General features: G+C 32.0%; 1 protein-coding gene and 1 long non-coding RNA gene across 16 annotated transcripts in view; one reads left to right on the top strand and one right to left on the bottom strand.

Moving 5' to 3' along the window:
• Window positions 1-18,018, bottom strand: part of LOC145260568 (uncharacterized) — a 504,115-nt gene that overhangs the window by 272,619 nt on the left and 213,478 nt on the right. For all 15 annotated transcript variants that reach the window (XR_013864332.1, XR_013864331.1, XM_080118839.1 and 12 more), the window contains one exon: window positions 4,033-4,815. Coding sequence is in view for 13 of the 15 variants with exons in the window: in XM_080118839.1 (XP_079974965.1) it covers window positions 4,033-4,815 (783 nt within the window). In the remaining 2 variants the exon portion in view is untranslated. The remainder of the gene's footprint in view (window positions 1-4,032; window positions 4,816-18,018) is intronic.
• LOC145260569 (uncharacterized) overlaps window positions 1-18,018 on the top strand; it is a 239,274-nt gene that overhangs the window by 80,161 nt on the left and 141,095 nt on the right. Inside the window, exon 3 of the long non-coding RNA XR_013864333.1 lies at window positions 3,743-3,810. This is a non-coding gene — a long non-coding RNA (uncharacterized LOC145260569). The remainder of the gene's footprint in view (window positions 1-3,742; window positions 3,811-18,018) is intronic.

Below are 18,018 nucleotides of genomic sequence, written 5' to 3'. Positions count from 1 at the left end.
CTGTGACAATGATCACAGTATTTGACCATGCTCTAAATCCACCCAATATAGAGATGGCAAGTATTACACATTAATTTATCGATTCTTTGAACCAAAAAACTCTTTGTTCCCCTTTTTATATTTTCCTCAAAAAGAAAAAAAAAAAACTATTTCAGTCTTTACTACCAATAAAAACTTGCCTTTAATTATTAAAATAACATTTTTGGTTTTTCAGATTGTGAGTAAACTTTTCAGAATAATGAGAGCATTTTAAAAATGTGTAAAATCACTGATTAGGTTGTGTTTCTCTTGGAAAGCACATCATTTATAAAGATGTATAGTTTCTCCTGATCAATATGTTTGAGAAAGTTTACAAACATTCAATAGAAACAATTCAATATTCATTTTATTCTTATAATTTCTATCTAATCTGTCAAATAGCCTGTTGGTTCTATCTAGATCATTAAAAAAAAAAGAAAAGAAAAAAAGCAATAAAGAAATGTAAAACAAAAAAAACTTTTTTCAAAAAATTCTATAAAATATTGCTTGCATTACAGAGTTTGAGTTCAATTGATCTACGTCAGATCTGATCAGTGCAGCTTACTGAATTTTTTGTAATCTTGTTTGTTTTAAGTGTAATAAAAATCCCAATAATATATATGGTCATTTAATAGATTTGTATTTCTAAAAATAAGAATGTAAAATAAAATCTGATGCTCTGATAAATTATTTCTTGGAATTGTCTTTTAGATTTTTAGTGGGGCTCACAAGTTAAAATTTTGAACAGTAATACCAAAAGATGAGAAAACTCAAAAATTCACCACAAATACAAAACTACAGTGACTCTTGAATAGGCAAAGTATAGAGATGGGCACAATGTAGGAAGCAAAGGGTAGACAATCCAAAAATTAAAGTTCTAATAATGGTTATAATAACTAATTAAAACTTAAGCATATAACATGCAATACGAGTCGAGGTAAATAATTCATTGGGTTTAGAAATCTTCCCATAATCATGCAAGGTTATTCTAATCGATACACAGCCTTGCAGATAAAAGAGCAACATAAGTCACTGAAATTCGTCTATACAAGATAGTTTGGAAACAGGCACAGTAATGAACATTGCAATTTAATTGACAAACACCTTTCTATGATTTCGACAAAGCCTTTATTTTGTGGTCCGCAAAGCATGTTGAATCCATATGATCATGCTACAGAAATAGCCTCTCCCCAACATGGTCTTGCTCTGAAACTAATGCTCGACATGAGACAAAAATTCTCTTCCATTGAGAACATCATCCTCATCTCTTCAGTCAGCAGACTGCAGTTCAGATTCACTATTTTTATCACAATTTGTGAGTTCAATCCCTGGTGAGGGAACTTACGAAAAAAGGCATAGAAAAAAGAAAGAGCACAATAAAGAAAAAAGAGAGAAAAAAAAATGGTTTCAGTTTTAAATTACCAGAGGTGACCAGCGACAACAAAAACTATTCAAAAAAGAAGGCTGGAGAACAGCCAAAAGTGTTCATGTGAAAAATATTTGAAAAGTTTATATATGTTCCATCTTGTGAAAAGTTTATATATGTTCCATCTTGTGAAAAGGCTATATATGTTCCATCTTGTGAAAAGGCTATATATGTTCCATCTTGTGAAAAGGCTATGAGCATAGAGGATCTTTAATGAAGAATAAACTTTATACATCGGGGAACAACAAACCCTAACTTCAACTACATGTAATTTCATACAATATTATCAAAGTCTCTTTTCACAGTCACATTTACATATTAAAGCCAATTGTGGATTTAGTCATTTCATGATAGAACTGACAGTGAAAGTAGATGAGTCACAAATCATATTTAAAACACAGGTAAAAGCTATTTTACTTACAATCATCAACTTAAAATTTATAAGTTACTTGGAAAAACACAGGAATTAATTAAATCTAAGGGAGATAATCCAAATAGAAAAATCAATATTGATGACTAAAGCAACCACATAAGTTTTATTTTTAATAATAAAAGTTTAAATAATGCTATCAAAGAAAAGTTCGATTTTGATCTGGAAGATTATTGTAAAATCAAATTCAAAAACTAAATCATTTAATCTTTTTACTAATAAACTAATTTATTTTTTTGAATAAACAGCAAAGAACATTTTAAGATGGGATTATGGTGGATAATGAAAAATACTGATTCTCAAAGAGACATTTTGTATCCTGCTGTTAGTTACATGTTGAAATACCAAGTTTGAATACTTTGTTTTCTTTTGTGTATATTGTTGAAATGACCGAACCAACACATTTATAGAAAATGGACATGATATTCCATATATTATTTTTCTCCATTAATTATTTCAATCAGATCTTTATGATTGCATTGTTATATTGTTATTATCAGTACAATGTTTACTATCATTTTTCTTCAATATTGAATAAAGCTGAGACAACCTTAATATTTTGATGTAAAACATTTTTGACTAATTAATTTACTCACTATAAGAACCGTTTTTATATTCTTGTTATAAATGTATAGTACATCAAATGTATTCAGTAAATACTACCCCCCCCCCTTCCAAGCACAACACTTTACATATAGAAGATAAATGAGGTTAATAAAAACTGGCCTCTGTAGAAAAATATGGCCTGAGATTGAAAAACTTTACACACATCACTGAGACTTACAATCATTTCGCACTCTACACAATTATTTTGAATAGATTAAAAAAAAATTTCTTCAAGTAAAATATTTCAGTAAGTTTTGTTTTTTCAAAAGAAAATGTGTTAATCCACCAAATTTTATGAATAGAAACCATTGTTGTGGCTCATCCACATGATAAACAATTTCAAGACACAAAGTTTCAGATTCATTTTACACATGAGCAGAACTACATTTACATTTTATTATTAGCTGGATCCATGTAAATTACATAATTTTCCTTTCATAGACGTACACACATGGATACTATGAATAATATATATGTACTCATTAATTTTGTTTGTTATTGCTTTGGGTAGATAAGTTCAATTATGTAAAGTGAAGCATTTATTTAAATATTATGAAGGAGTTACCTCCCTTATACTTTATGTCGTATCTTATTACTCTATATATATATTACTATATTTATTTATAATTAGTCACGGACACGCATTTCGTTGTCTATGATTTGAGTGTTGTGACCACAGTCACTAGTAGTCTAGCGCTCTTATTATTAGACTACAGAGTCTCACCAGAATTACTAAGACATGACTCAGATGTATGCACATTAATTTTCTGATTGTTTTTGCTGATAAAGACAAACGAGCGAGTTAATTGAAGCAATAATTGTGGCTGCGTTTCATATATCACCAACATTCAGCCATACTGAGGAGCCGTATAAACAATGAAATGCGCATCAATGAAGAATTATTTTAGAAATAAAATATAGACATTCTCATATACAAATTACAACATGGTATAAGGTAAGTAAATGAAATAATAACTGCACACCTTGATTTTATTTGTGTTTAGTTTGTAGTTTCTTTTTTGTTAATCATTAATTTATGTTGTAAAATTTTTGTATGCCATGAATATAAATACTTTTTGATTGGAAGATTAAAGACATTTTTCTCTTAATATCACACCAACACCAGTATATTTAGCATATTTAATGTTGTAACATAATAAAAAATACATTTTTAAATCAAATTTTAACTACCAAAAATATTAAGTTTGAAAATAAAACTAAAACTTTAGCAACATTAGATTATTACATTTTTTTTTTTGCAGCTGGACAAGTTGATGATTTGGAATAAGAAACTGACAAGTGATAACATTTGTACGACCATAGCAACAAGGTTAGTATTATGTTTACTTTTTTATAATTTTATTATTTTCATGAATTATTCGACTTTTTGATAAAAGCTCATATAGTGTCCATTTAGCAAAATGAACGCTCATCATGCAAATATCACTGGCGCTGTATATAAACACAACCAAAAATTTATTCTCATAACTTTTAAAATTTCAAAGTTTTTAATGCAGAAACATGTATCTATAATCACAATTAAGGTAATTACCTGGTTAATCATGTCATCAGGACTTGGGCTCCGTGTATTCCTGCCTTCGGAACTGATACTTGGACTACGGCTACGCTCTTTGGTAATTTCCACATCCGGGCTTTTGCTTCGGCTGAGGCTGATCCGCTTCCTTGGAGTGGGTGTTGGAATCGGGCTCTGGGTCAGATTCTGATCCGTGTTGGCAGCGGCTACTTCCTCATCCGACGCTGTGGGGCTCAGGCCTTGGTCATGGTCATCTTCCTCACTCCCTGGAGTTGGGCTTGCAGGTCGCTCAGCAGGACTCTCACTTTCACGATTCTCATTATTGCTGCGATTCTCCACTGGGGATTTTGGGGCCTCCTCCTCCTGTGCAATCTCAATCTCAATCTCACCTTCATCATTCTGGCCGGCTGAATCGAAACGAGGTGCCGGGGCTCCATCATCTTCTGGAGTTACAACAGCAACATCATCGTCTTCGTCGATCACTTCAATTTCAACTTCTTCCTCCTCCTGCTTTTTAACAGATGACGGAGTGTCATACGTGACGTTGCCATCAGGAGCAGCAATATCCGCTTTGATAGTGACGCTTATCTCTTGGTTATCGCTCGTCTCCTTCACAACATTCTCGTAAACATCGTCTTCTGCCTTGCCATTGGTGTCCCCAACATTCTCATAGATGGGGTCGGCAATTGTTTCACAGTTGGCGTAGATGTGGCCTTCAGGTTTAGTTTCGTTTTCCGCAGACATTTTCACCTCATAATCCACATCAAAATTATTGCTAATGCCGTTTTCTTTCGGTTTTTCCTGAAAGAAAATAAAGAAAATAATTTAGAAATATTATCTCATAAATAGTACATGTTGTGTATATGTTTATATTGAATCTGTAACACCTCATCAATGGAATATTCTAAGTTTGTGTATTTCTAATCTCATAATATGAATTGCATCTGTTATAAATTTGTGTGCAACACAAAGGGAGTTAATTCAGTATATTTTCAAACATATGATAGGTAAGTATTTTCAAACATATGATAGGTAAGTATTTTCAAACATATGATAGGTAACATATGATAGGTAAGTATTTTCAAACATATGATAGGTAAGTATTTTATTATTATAATTTGGAAACAGAAAAAATATAAAAACAATACAACTTGTATATTATTCCAGTATAGATATTTAATTTCATGCCTTTTCTATATGAGCGCTTCAGTCGATTACTAGTTTAAAAAATTCTCTGTTATTTGTGTTGATAACATTTTATATTAGTTCATTGATGCGGAATTGTTAGTTTTCATTTAATGCAACAATTGTTAAATCTTTTTTTATATTAAGCAAAAATGTTAACAGAAATATTTTCCATCAAAGCTTATAAATTGTAACACTTTATTTTGTTATAATCCATAAATAAAAACAAGCAAAAAATTAATTGTTGGATTATTTTATTAAACAACATATCAACTTTTACGGTCATTTAATAATGGGAAGCATTTTTCTGAAGAAATGCTTTTATTTTGTAAATGCATTGTTCAGTTTTAATAATTCTGTTCAACATATTTTTATAAGGAAAATCTGTCTTTATATTTTTTGTTTGTTTGTAACATCAAATAAAGGGAGACAATTCTGCAAACAATTGAACCCGTAATTTCTCAATAAGAAATTGGAACATAAATCCTTAAATCAATTTGATTAATTGCTAAAGATTTAGTTAATTCATTGAAGTAAATTTTGTATAATTAAAAAAAAATATTTAGGAATGCTTACTATCTAAAATAATGATTTTTTTCATCAATTTAAAAGTGAAAAAAAAAAACCAAACAACAAAAAACAAAAACATATCTGTGAGCTAAGTAAGTTTGTATGTCAACTTGCATTTTGGTTATTAAAACTAGAAAATAGGTTGATGGAATAATCTGTACTACATCTGTCTGGTTTTACTTATTCAGGTAAATCTGAGGATACAACAATATGTTCACAAATAAAATTTAACAATATCTTATATATAACATTCAATAAAGGTAGAGCAATTAAAATATTTATTTTAAAAAAGTACATCTTTAAAAGAATTTGAACAAAAATGAAAAAGTATGATCATAACATACCATGCATTGTGATACAAAAAGATATTTTTAAGTTGTTACACAAGAGCAAAAACACTTGTCATCTATTTTCTTACAGATTGTGTATAAATAAGGAGAATGGAATAGTTGTTTTTCTTACTAAAAGAACTAACAAAATCGCACGGAAATTGCTAGTTCAACCTAGCAATTGCTAGATTATTCTGTTCACCTTTTATCTATGGTTTTCTGTCCTTGATATATGTTGAAGACTTTTTTTATCTTTATCATTGGAATCCTTTTGAGATAGCAAATTTATACAGTTATTTTATTGGTGGACTATTATCCTCATCTTCTAGTTGTTGTTTCAAAATGTGGCACAGTGGATAGAGAATTGAATCTCTGGTTCCAGGTGAGCATTGTCTGAAGATAGCAGTTTCAATCCTACCCAAAGCCGACCAGAGGCTTAGTTGGCCAAAACATTGTAAGACAACTATTGAAGGCAGTAATTACTGAGGATACAGTTAAGAGACTCAGCATTCCTATCCGGATGCATTTACCACTTGTCGAAAGCCAGAGAAATAATTGGCCGAAACGTTGTGAAACAACAACTAGAAGATAAAAATAGTCTGCAAATAAATAAACAAACAAATAAATATACAAATAAATAAATAAACAAATGAATATACAAATAAATAAATAAATGTATAAATTGCTCATTTCAAAAGGATCCCAATAATAAAAATAATATTACATTCAGTACAGACCCAAAAATGAAAGACAAGTACAAAAAAACTTGGATTTATAAGACCTAAAAATCCAACCTTGATCGCCCCTTTGGGGCCCGTGGTGCAGTGGATAGAGACGTTGAATATCTACTGTTCCAGGTGAGCAGTGTCTGAAGATAGCGGTTTCAATCCTACTGAAAGCCGGCCAGAGGCTCAGTTGGTCAAACCGTTGTGAACTGACAACTACGGAAGGCAGTAATTAGTGAGGATACAGTTAAGAGACTCCGCATTCCTTTCCCATTGCTGTTAACCACTTTCTTTAATATTTCTCTTAAAACCCTGATAATTATGCAACCCAAAATATTCAACCCCAAGTTTCATATGTTGTGTTGAGGTTATATTTTTAGAAGAAAAAAAAAGGAAATGCAAAACAATTTCTTAAAATGGATCCATTCAATAAATAAAGGAGAGAAATATAATAAATTAATGTTAATAATTGTTCAGTGTAATCCTATTCAGTGAATTTAATATTTAAAATTAATATAAATAGAAATGTTTGGAGGAATTGAAAACCCCAAAAACCAAAAACAAAAGTGCACCAATCAATGCAATTAACATGGTTAAATTAATCTGTGCACTCCTTCATCCACTTGCCTCTATTCAGTCGGTCTGCTCTCCGTTATATTCCCTTTATATAACTTTACCATCTCAAACATCATTTATTGTGTTGGTAGATCTCTTTTTTCTTTATTTAATCTATCATCATTGGTCAGGGTCTCATCAATACAGACGACAACAGTTTAGGATGATCCCAGCCTCAATCAAATTCCGCCCCACATCTCATTGCAGCCAATCATACTATCTTGATGCTGGTCAGCTAAGCAGGTGTTTGATGTTGATTAGCAGCCACTCTGTCCACTGGGCAAGATAGCTGGCCCATCTCTTTAGATTGTCGGATTAACAGCATCTGCCACTCTGATTACTTGAGTTGCTGACCTGGTTCACCCATTAAATACTGTCCAGATTGGGTGACTGTCAGTATCTGTCATTTGGCCATGATAATCAATCAGATCTTTGAATAGAGTTGCCTTGATGTCTGGTCACTCCTCTTGCTGTTGACCCCTTTTCCTATGATGGACAAGCTGTCTCAAAACCTCCCTATTTCTGTTACTAGGCATCGAAGTAGACTTAGACACAGCTGTCAACCTGATGATCCAACACACGTCGATGTTACACTTTACTGGATTAATAATGCATCAACTCTTGTTATCTATTGGTCAAAACTGTTGCAGGAATTGACAATCATGCTCTTTCCGAATCCCTTGATCTGCAAAGGAGTTTTTGACTATTCATGATTTTCGTTTGCAAATTATTCATACTGGTTCATAATTGACTGTTTAGCCAAGAGAAAAGATGGCTGTTGACATTAAAAATGTCAACATACTGGCTCCATCAGGTGGAGCCATGTGGCAAGTTATAATGTGTTACAGATTACTAGGAGTAAGTAGTGCTCCTGATCTGACAAAGTGTTATTTTATAGTTTTCATTTTAAAAATAGTTACTTTACTTAGTCTTTAGAATGTAGTTTACTTGATTGCACCAATATCTGGGAAGGTGGTAGGAGTGAAAGTCACTTGATACTGAGTATTCAGTCAGCATCTTTAACCACTGCACAACCTCCACTTTTTTGAATCAATAATAATCACATTGATTATTATTGATTCACCAAATTCTTACCAAGCAAGTATTGTCTACTTTCATTGCAATCACCTTGCATTGAAATAAAAAAAAAAAAATTATTTGCTATAAAAGAAAAAGAAAAAAAAGATGACCACTACTTTATAATGATAACAATTTTTTTATATACCATTATTTTTTTTTTCTCCTAAAGCAATGAATTTGAGTTGACCCTGCTTAGAAAACCATGTTCTCAAATTCATAAATTGCCCACCGATAAAATTTTCTCATATGTTATTTATGGCATTTTAATCTTTAACTACAACATCAAGAAACAAAGAAGTTGGTAATCATGACAATGAATTTTGAACAACATACAAATGAGCAACTGGTGCAGATATATAAGCAGTTGGTTTTCTTGTGTTTTTTTAAAATCAAGTCCAATAAACAGCAATGACAGTTATTTATTGAATTGTGTTATGTTGTTAACATGTTATTAAGATATTAGTTATAAACCTTTAAAGAGAGAGAGGAAGAGGGGAAAGAGAGGGAGAGGAGAAAGAGAGAGGAAAGGAGGGGGATGGTGCAAGGAAAAGATTTGGAAGCAATTTTTAGTGGAAATATTTGTGTTTGTTTATAAATTTATGCATATTTAGAGAGAGGCTTTTTTATGGTTTAATTTCGAACATAAAATCTGATAGTTTTAAATGATTGACAATCACTTTGGAGATAGGCAAGTAGAAAGAAAGAAAGCGGAAAGAAAGAAAGCGGAAAGAAGACTGAAAGAAAAAGACAGAGGCACAAAGAAAAAGATAAAGATGGTGTTGAAGTGAAAACGTGATGGTCATGGTTGTGGTGGAGGAGGATGATAAATTGATTTTAGAGAGGGAGGGGAATAAAGGACGAAAATAAGAACAAAAAGTATAGGAAAATGAGGAGGCAGAAAAAAAACATTTTCAAAAGAGTAATTGAAACCCGGATAATTTCACTATCTTGCTAGTTTAAATAGAATTCTCTAAATTTTCCAAAAGGCAGCAAATCAGTTCACTTATTTGGAAAGTCTCAGTAACAAGTCTGGAAATTTCTGCAGACTTGTTTTGACAAAATAAAATATCCGATTCAATGGAAACAGAATTGAAATTTTAAACGAAAAGAAACTTTTTTTCAAGAAAAATGAGACAAAAAAAAAAAAAAAAAAAAAAAAAAAAGAAATTAGTTAATCAATTTGCTTTTGTGTGTGTTTTTTTTAATCATTTAGAAATTTAAATTGTTAAAAGAATTGGATAGACATTCCTTAACAATGTCTAGAACATATTTTTCTCAACCGATTAGCAGCAGCAACCGTAAAAGAAATCAAGATGCAATGGTCTTCCCATCTCATGACTTGCTAATTATTTTTATTTTTTTATTTTTTATTTTTTTTATTTAATTTTCACCCCAAACAAGGCACAGTGCCACTTTGAAGCAGGGGGCTACTATTAGGGAATTAATTAGCGGGGTCATTATGAAGGGAGAAGAGTAGAAAGATGTTTGTTAACATTACACTTGAACTTCTGCATATCATTGCAGTTGGGAAAGCAGAATCCCGGAAGGGAGTTCCAAAGACCCGCAGTTCTGGGGAAGAAACTATTGGAGTAAAAGGCTTTCTTGCACCTAGGGATCTCTACTGTAAAGGGATGAGACTTAGTAGCTTGTCGGGTTTGTCGGGGTAGTTACGTCGGGGAGGTACAAGTGTTTGCAGTTCGTCAGAGCATTCACCATTAAAGTATTTGTAGAACAGGCAGAGGGATGCAACATCTCGTCGATGGGACAGAGGTTGAAGCCTAGATGACAGTTCAGGACCTATCAGGTTGGTGACTCTTTTTTGAACCCTGTCCAGGAGCGAGAGACAAGCAGCAGATGCACCAGCCCAGATGTGACAACAGTACTCCATACATGGGCGAATGGTTGCCTTATAGAGGTATAGGATACTGTCAGGCGTAAGTAGTTTTCTAGCACGGTAGAGGGAGCCAACCTTCCTTGCAGCAGCCTTGGCAATGCTCTCAATGTATCTATTCCAGTTCATATTCCCTGTAAACGTTAGGCCGAGGAGTTTAAAAGAAGTACTTTCAGGCAATGTGTTCTTAACGACCACAGAAGCAGAGAGACATGAACAACTAGTGTAGATACATAAGTAAAACTTAGCAGCCGTTTGAGATTGTATGATTATATTAATGAGAATATCCAAAGCAATAAAATGGCTTTTGAATAACCACCGTATTGGTTCAAATGACATAATCCCTAACGATCGTTTTTAAAATAGATTCGCATCTTTTCCTATTTTCGATGACAAACAATTTCTTTCCACACGCTTGTTCTTTAAGTCTTTGGTAGATGTTTATATCTACCAAAATATGTTCTAAATATGTTCTTCAAAGTGTAAACATTTTTAGTACCCGCAGACTTACACTAATAAAAGCCAATACCAAAGATTTCTCTTATTTAAGACGGTGAACGCTAAAAAACAATCTGATACTCGTATCGATGGTTAATTCTTTTGTATTGAAATGCTTTTAAACTTTGATAAAGTTTTAGTCACCTAAAAATAATCTTTATTTGAATTATCTTGTGTTTCTAATCGTCTCAACATTTAGTGTGACAAAGATTCAATTACACTCATTCTGTATTTAATCTGGCTTTCAAACGAAAATTTGGGCATATATGTGCGTGCGCATGTTATAATCTTTTTAAATGTTCTATTTAAGATGATGTATTACAGGAACGTGATTGCTTAAATTTCACATCTGAAGATTTCAATATTGGAATATGATTCTACAAGAAAATGTAGAACATAGAATTTATGTAAAAAAAAAAAAATAAATAAATAAATAAAATTGACATATATATATATATATATATATATATATATATATATATATACACACACACACATACATGCATGCACACACGCACACATGGTGCCTTCAATAAATTTCCAGACTTTCTTGTACAGGCATTGAAAATTGCCATAGACTCTTAAAAATTCAGCAAATTATTTCTATACATGACTAATTTTTATGATTTCAGGTTCAAATGAACAGCTACAGAAGAAATTGGAATACACCCTACTAAAGCCTGATTGTCACAGCTGGTGAATTTCAAAAATGCAATCTGGACGTGAGAAGAACAATATGCAATAAAATTCTGTTTAAAACTTGGGGGAAAAAATGTCACAGAAACGTATGGAATGCTTTGACTGCTTTTGGACCATCATGCATAAATTGAGCATCAGTTTTTGAACGGCATAAGGAAAGCAGAGAGAGTCTATGAGAGGTCAGGGAGGAGTAAGGAAGTCAGAAGACCAGAGTTGATTGGCCAAATAAAGAATTTCATGGATAATGTCGCCATGTGTCTATAGAGACAATAAGAGCACATTTTGATGTTAGTGTGAGAACTGTACATACAATTATTTGTAAGGAACTGAAGATGCGGCAGATTTGCACAAAGTTTGTCCCAAGGGAGCTCAGAGAAGATAAGACTATTTGACCAAAATGGCCATCAAGACAGTTTCACATACTCTCCATAGTCCAGATATTGCTCCCTGTGACTTTTGGTTATTTCCTAAGCTCAAGGAAAACCTTAGAGACTGTCGTTAGGAGACAATTGAGGAGCTGAAAAAGGTCATTGACACACTCACACGAGGACTTCCATAGGACCTTCCAGAAGTTGTTGGAACGGTACAATAAGTGCATTGCAGCCAGAGGAGATTACTTTGAAGGGGACGAGAGTTTCATGTGTTACTATCAATAAAAGTGTTCGTACAAAAAAAGTCTGGAAACTTATTGAAGTTACCTTGTAATATATATATCAGCTGGCTGCCTGCCATTATTCAGTCATAAAATATGATTAAATATATTTTAATTTCATGCAGAGTTTGTATTTTTTTATTATAAAACCAATTCTCTATTGATTATTATATTGTACCTAACATACAGTAGTGATTTCAAAAATTAAAAAAAATATGACTTGGGTGCCATCAGCTAGAATTGAAACCAAAACATTTAGCTCTCCACCGCTATTTGTACCATCTGAGCAGTCCACATGCATATCAAAAAATTAACATAAGTTAAACATATAAATGTATATTTGTGCATGTGTCGAAGTAACTCATTTAGTTGACTTATGCCTGCCAAGTTTCATTTTTTCAATTTTCATTCCTTAGCAGTTATTTTTTCTGGCTACAAATCGAATAGAATTTGTTTCACAAGTCCAAATCTCTTTCTCTCTCATACAGAAAGAGAGAGATACTAGCAAGACACCTGACGTTGCCTAGTCATAAAATATGCTTAAATATATTTTAATTAAAGAAAATTTTGTATTTATTATTATCATAGAATTAATTCTCTATTAATTATTATATTGTACCTAATATATAGTGCCCTCCCCTACATGGCTCAGTCATAAAATATTCTTAAATATTATATTTTGATTCATGCAGTTTTCATATTTATCATTACAGAACTTATACTTTATTGATTATTATATTGTACCCAACATATAGTATTATTTTTAAAGTAAAAAGAATATCTGACTTGGGTGTTATTAGCTAGAATTGAAACGAAAACATATAGCTCTTCAGCCTTATTTGTGTGCATGTAAAAACTTTAAGTCAACTTACATCAGTCAAGTACCAATGCTTTTCAATTTTGACCCCTTAGCAGATGTTTTTACTGGCTAAAAGCAAAATAAAATTTGTTCCGTAGGCCTAAATCCCTAAGAGTTTCAAGTCTGTAGATCAAAAAATGACAGAGGAAATTGGTGGGAATCATTCCTCACACAGACAGACATGGTCATTATATATATATATATATATATATATATAAATAAATAAATATGCACACAGTGCAAATAACAGATTTGTTAACACAAACTATAAAGTAGACATATTCTTGCGTTATATCATGCAAATGTTACATATATACATACATAAATGCATGTATATGCACACATTCACTCATATATACACGCAGTATATATCCACTCCTGTTCTCAGATGTGTGCTCATTCACATTCAGAAATGCATATGCACTTCTGAATTCCTGTTTTAACAAAGACTTTATGCTGTCATTTCCTCCCTCTTTTCTTGCAGCTTTTGGTTAATCTGAACGGAAGCTTAAATTCAACTTTTTCCTTTCTGACTCAGAACGATAACAAGAAAATAAATAGATAAGAACTGGTGGGAAGGGGATACATATATCCAAGATAGATTTTACTGCCAGGAAAGCAGACTTCTGTACCTCTCCACTTAACCTCCCACTTCTATGGAAGATGACTGACACAGAAAATATGGGGTAGGAAAACTAGCCTTGGATTTTTTTTACAGGGCAAGTATGAACTTACCAGTTTGAGTAGAAACATGCATGGCTCATCTAATAAAAATGTGCAATTTCTTTTTTTATTTAAAGTTAAACTTGAAAATAACTGACATTATTCACATATTCGGAACAGTTTTCCTTGCGTGTCATCATTTTCGTAAAGTTTCACACATAGTACTCTCTCCTCTTTTTCAAGCCTTTCAAAACATGATATTGCTTTACAGGTTCCTGTTTTTTCACGGAATAATGAATGAAATTGATAAAAAGCCAAATGTTGACCAGTTTTACTTGACAAAGTTTGATGGAACAATCTCCAACAAACATTGCGTATCACAATGGGGATTGAGTTTACAACAGAAATCCACTTAGCAGCAGGCAAGTTGCTGAACTGATTGAATGTTAGCAAAATAGACTTATATTAAGCCTAAAATGATACGAATCGTTTACAAGACAAAATGATATGGTTCACTTCATTGTCCCGGATGCCTGGCTGCAGTTTATCTATTGAAGACACAGCTCACAAGTCAGTGTTGCTTCAACTGACGTAGGCAGCTGTTATAAGTGAGGTTAGTGAACAATTCATAACATTCTGAGAATTTGGAACTCAATCCACTGGAGAGGTAGATTGCTCATTTTGTGTTTAATGTCCTTAATATCTTGTATCGGTTATTGCTTTCAAAAGTTCCTACACAAGAGATTGAACCCATTGTCGAAGACTTCTTAGCTATCCACAAAATCATAAATAATAGAAATAATACCTTAACTAATAAAATGCCATTAAATTTTGAAAAGAAAATTAATTTACATAGTAGTTTTATAATCTAAGTAAAAAAAACAAAATAAAATAAAAAAGATTTGATTATCAGGAATTGTTTTGTCAATATAAGATTGTCATTTTTATTTAGAAAAAAAAAAAAAAATCTTTTTTATGCCTTTCAAAAAAAATGTGGTTATACTACAGGTTCCTGTTTTTTTACAATTTTTGCATTATTATTTAATTCTGAAAGATCTTGGATAGTAGATGGCAAGTAACACAAAACTGCATCGTATGCGCCGCCACATTTGTAGTCTCATCTGGCCATATCAGTATTAGATCAGCCCATTCTTGCCCTCGGGCAGTTGAGTGTACCCCACTAGACCAATGTGGAAATCAGGAGTCAAGATAGAGTTTCAGAAGAGAATGAGGCGTGCCAACAGGAGGGAAGGTTCATTCATTAGCTTTCTCATTCACACTTGTATTTTGGTTTCTTCCAGTTAGCGGCTGGGCATGGCTGAGGAAACTTCTCTCTGACTGCAGTTGTTGAGTCGAAGGGGAGGATGTAGGATCAGGTTTGTGGTGTTTATTACTGATAAATTGTATGATCTTCACTCAGCTGGCAACTTCTCATCTCACATTTGCACATTTTCTTCAAAGTTGTTTAAAAACCGCCATGATTTACATTTTTTTCCTATTATTTTTTATCTCTTCATATCTCTTTATCAGCAATATCCTTTAAATGATGGATTCTGATAAGATATTTAAAAAAATATTTTTCAAACTGTAGCAATGAAAAAAAAACAAAAAAACGAAAGAGTAGAAAAATTAATGAAGAAAAAAGTAAACATGTAATGAGTACAACAAAAGTTGATTTTAATTCACATTTTTTGTCACTTTCTTAAGCAATTGACTGCACATTTAAGTTTTTATAAGTTTATTAACCCTTCTTTCTCACACATGTAAAGATTTCATTTTGAATAATAAACAAGAATGGAGTAAGGAATGCCAGCTCCTGGGGCTGCTATCACAGTGATCCAGTTATTGAAACCACATTTATGTGATTAAACATTTTTTATACTGCATTTCCGAGATGAAATATTTAGATCATTTATTTCTTCTTGTACCTTCATCAATAGCTGTCGTGTTCACATTTTGGACATTGTCGTGGATTTCTTCTGCCTTTTATTATATCAGAGAGATTTCTGGGAATTTCAAAAGCAACTCTCTACCTAATCCACTAGATTTCTGGGAATTTCAAAAGCAACTCTCTACCTAATCCACTAGATTTCTGGGAATTTCAAAAGCAACTCTCTACCTAATCCACTAGATTTCTGGGAAATTCAAAAGCAACTCTCTACCTAATCCACTAGAAGATGGTTCCAATTCTGCCTTCCATGTATGTTTTAATTTTTTTACAAAATTGATGTCACAGCCAATAAATGCATTGTTTAAGAGATATTCTAAAATGAATTTTAACTAGAAATTTAGAGTTAAATCCCTGGTGAAGAAACAATTAACTTTAAACTAATTTTTATTTAGCACTTTTTCCATTATGCTACAGGTCCTTGCAGAATGTACTAATAAACAATTATAAATTATTTACGACTCTTACCCGGTCATGCCTAATGGAATGAGAGTAAGCTTTTCCCATGGATTAAATAAAGAGTTTTATTAGAAATTCTATACAGATTTCGCAGTTTGATAAGTGGTGACTCTTTGTAAAAAAAAAAAAAAAAAATCTGAAGAAGGTAATTATCGTATAGCAAGCATTTTATCCATTATTATGATATTCTGTAAATTATTAAAATAGGTTCTTATTGAAGAAAGCCGTTATTAACAATATTTCTTCTACCACATCTTATGAACGACAAAGGTACATATGCAGAAATATTCTAATATATTTTTGTCTGACAAAATGTAAACACCGATATTAATTGCCGATATTAAAAACATGTTTAAACAGAAGAAATCACAAGCAAATCGTATATTACTTGTATGGTTGACCAACGATGCCATTAGTGAGTCAAACAAAGATTTGTATAATCTATAAGTAATGTATTTGGTGTCAACAATATTTATTGTAATAATGGCGTCCTGTTTTAGTTATGCATGATTTTGTTATTCTGTTTCATAAGTAGCAGAAAACTAAATAGTAAAATAAAGACAAACTCGCGCATACCAATTCATGTGTATTATTAACTTGGTGAATTTTGAGTGGGATGCAAGATAATTCTTCAAAGTTCTCTTCCGAAGCTCACACACACACACACACACACACACACACAATTGATATTTTATTACTGAAGCATGTAAACTATCCTTCATCTGAATCTGCTCTCCCAACTAACCTGACTGAAATCCACTAGACTTTTTGTGTGGGATGCGTTGGAACAAGACAAAAAAGATCACCAAGGTTTTTGAAGGTTGAAGTAAAGAGAAAATGACAAAGGCCTGTGGTTGATTTTGAGGCTGTCCAGAGGCGATTATAGAGTTCATTAAATAAAATTTGCAGAATAAGTCATGAAGACAAAATGACCCAAGTTTGAAAAGGTAAATAAATTTAAAATATAATACAAACGTACATTCATTTTATATCTATATCATTAATTGCTAGATGAAAGATGTTTTTAAACTGCAACAAAATGTACATTACATAAAATAAATCCAAGGTAATTTTTTGATTCAATTTAAATTAAATTTTTATACCTTACTTTGTAAAATTTATAAAAGCGCATTTTGAAGATAAATAGATTTCAAATTGAATCTTGTACCTTTATTTTTAAAGCCTATAGTAAAAACATTTTGTTTAACAATTTTCATGCCTTGGATGAAATGCTTTTCTAACTTGTATCTTATCTTTTTAAGATTATATTTTAAAACTCTCCTTCTCTCTATTTCAGTTTGTATTTCTCCTCACGCCACAACTCATTTTTTGCAACCCCCTCTTTGTAATATAGGTCTGAATAACGAGAAAATCTGAATTTTTTTTTTGACAAAAGCTTTAAAATAACTTTTTTAGGTTAAATTTTGTAAAACTTCTTTCAGAATAGAAAATCTTTAAAATTTAATAAGGAACATATTTCATATAGGTTTCATTAACAAATATTCAGTACATAACGAGAAAAATAGAGATGAAAATTTCAAAAGGACTGTATAACTGGTTCCGGTCAATAGTAGTCCTCGTCAGTGAAAGTCTTTTATTGTTATTCTATTATTATTTAAAACATTTTGTGTCCTGCTCTTTCGCGCGAGGACTAATATATATATTGTTATTGATTGCAACGTCTTGTCAGACGAGTGCCACTCCCTCAGACACTGAAAGTTCATGAGCCCGAAAATGACATATAGTCCTGCCAGCGAATTCACATGCTCAAGCAGACATGACACTAAAGACGGTCATTGTTATACATACATATATATATATATACATATAT

This window comes from Euprymna scolopes, chromosome 36 (assembly GCF_053919585.1).
Source record: "Euprymna scolopes isolate OS-2025 chromosome 36, ASM5391958v1, whole genome shotgun sequence".
Classification (NCBI taxonomy): domain Eukaryota; kingdom Metazoa; phylum Mollusca; class Cephalopoda; order Sepiida; family Sepiolidae; genus Euprymna; species Euprymna scolopes.
This window is presented reverse-complemented; position numbering and strand designations above follow the sequence as displayed.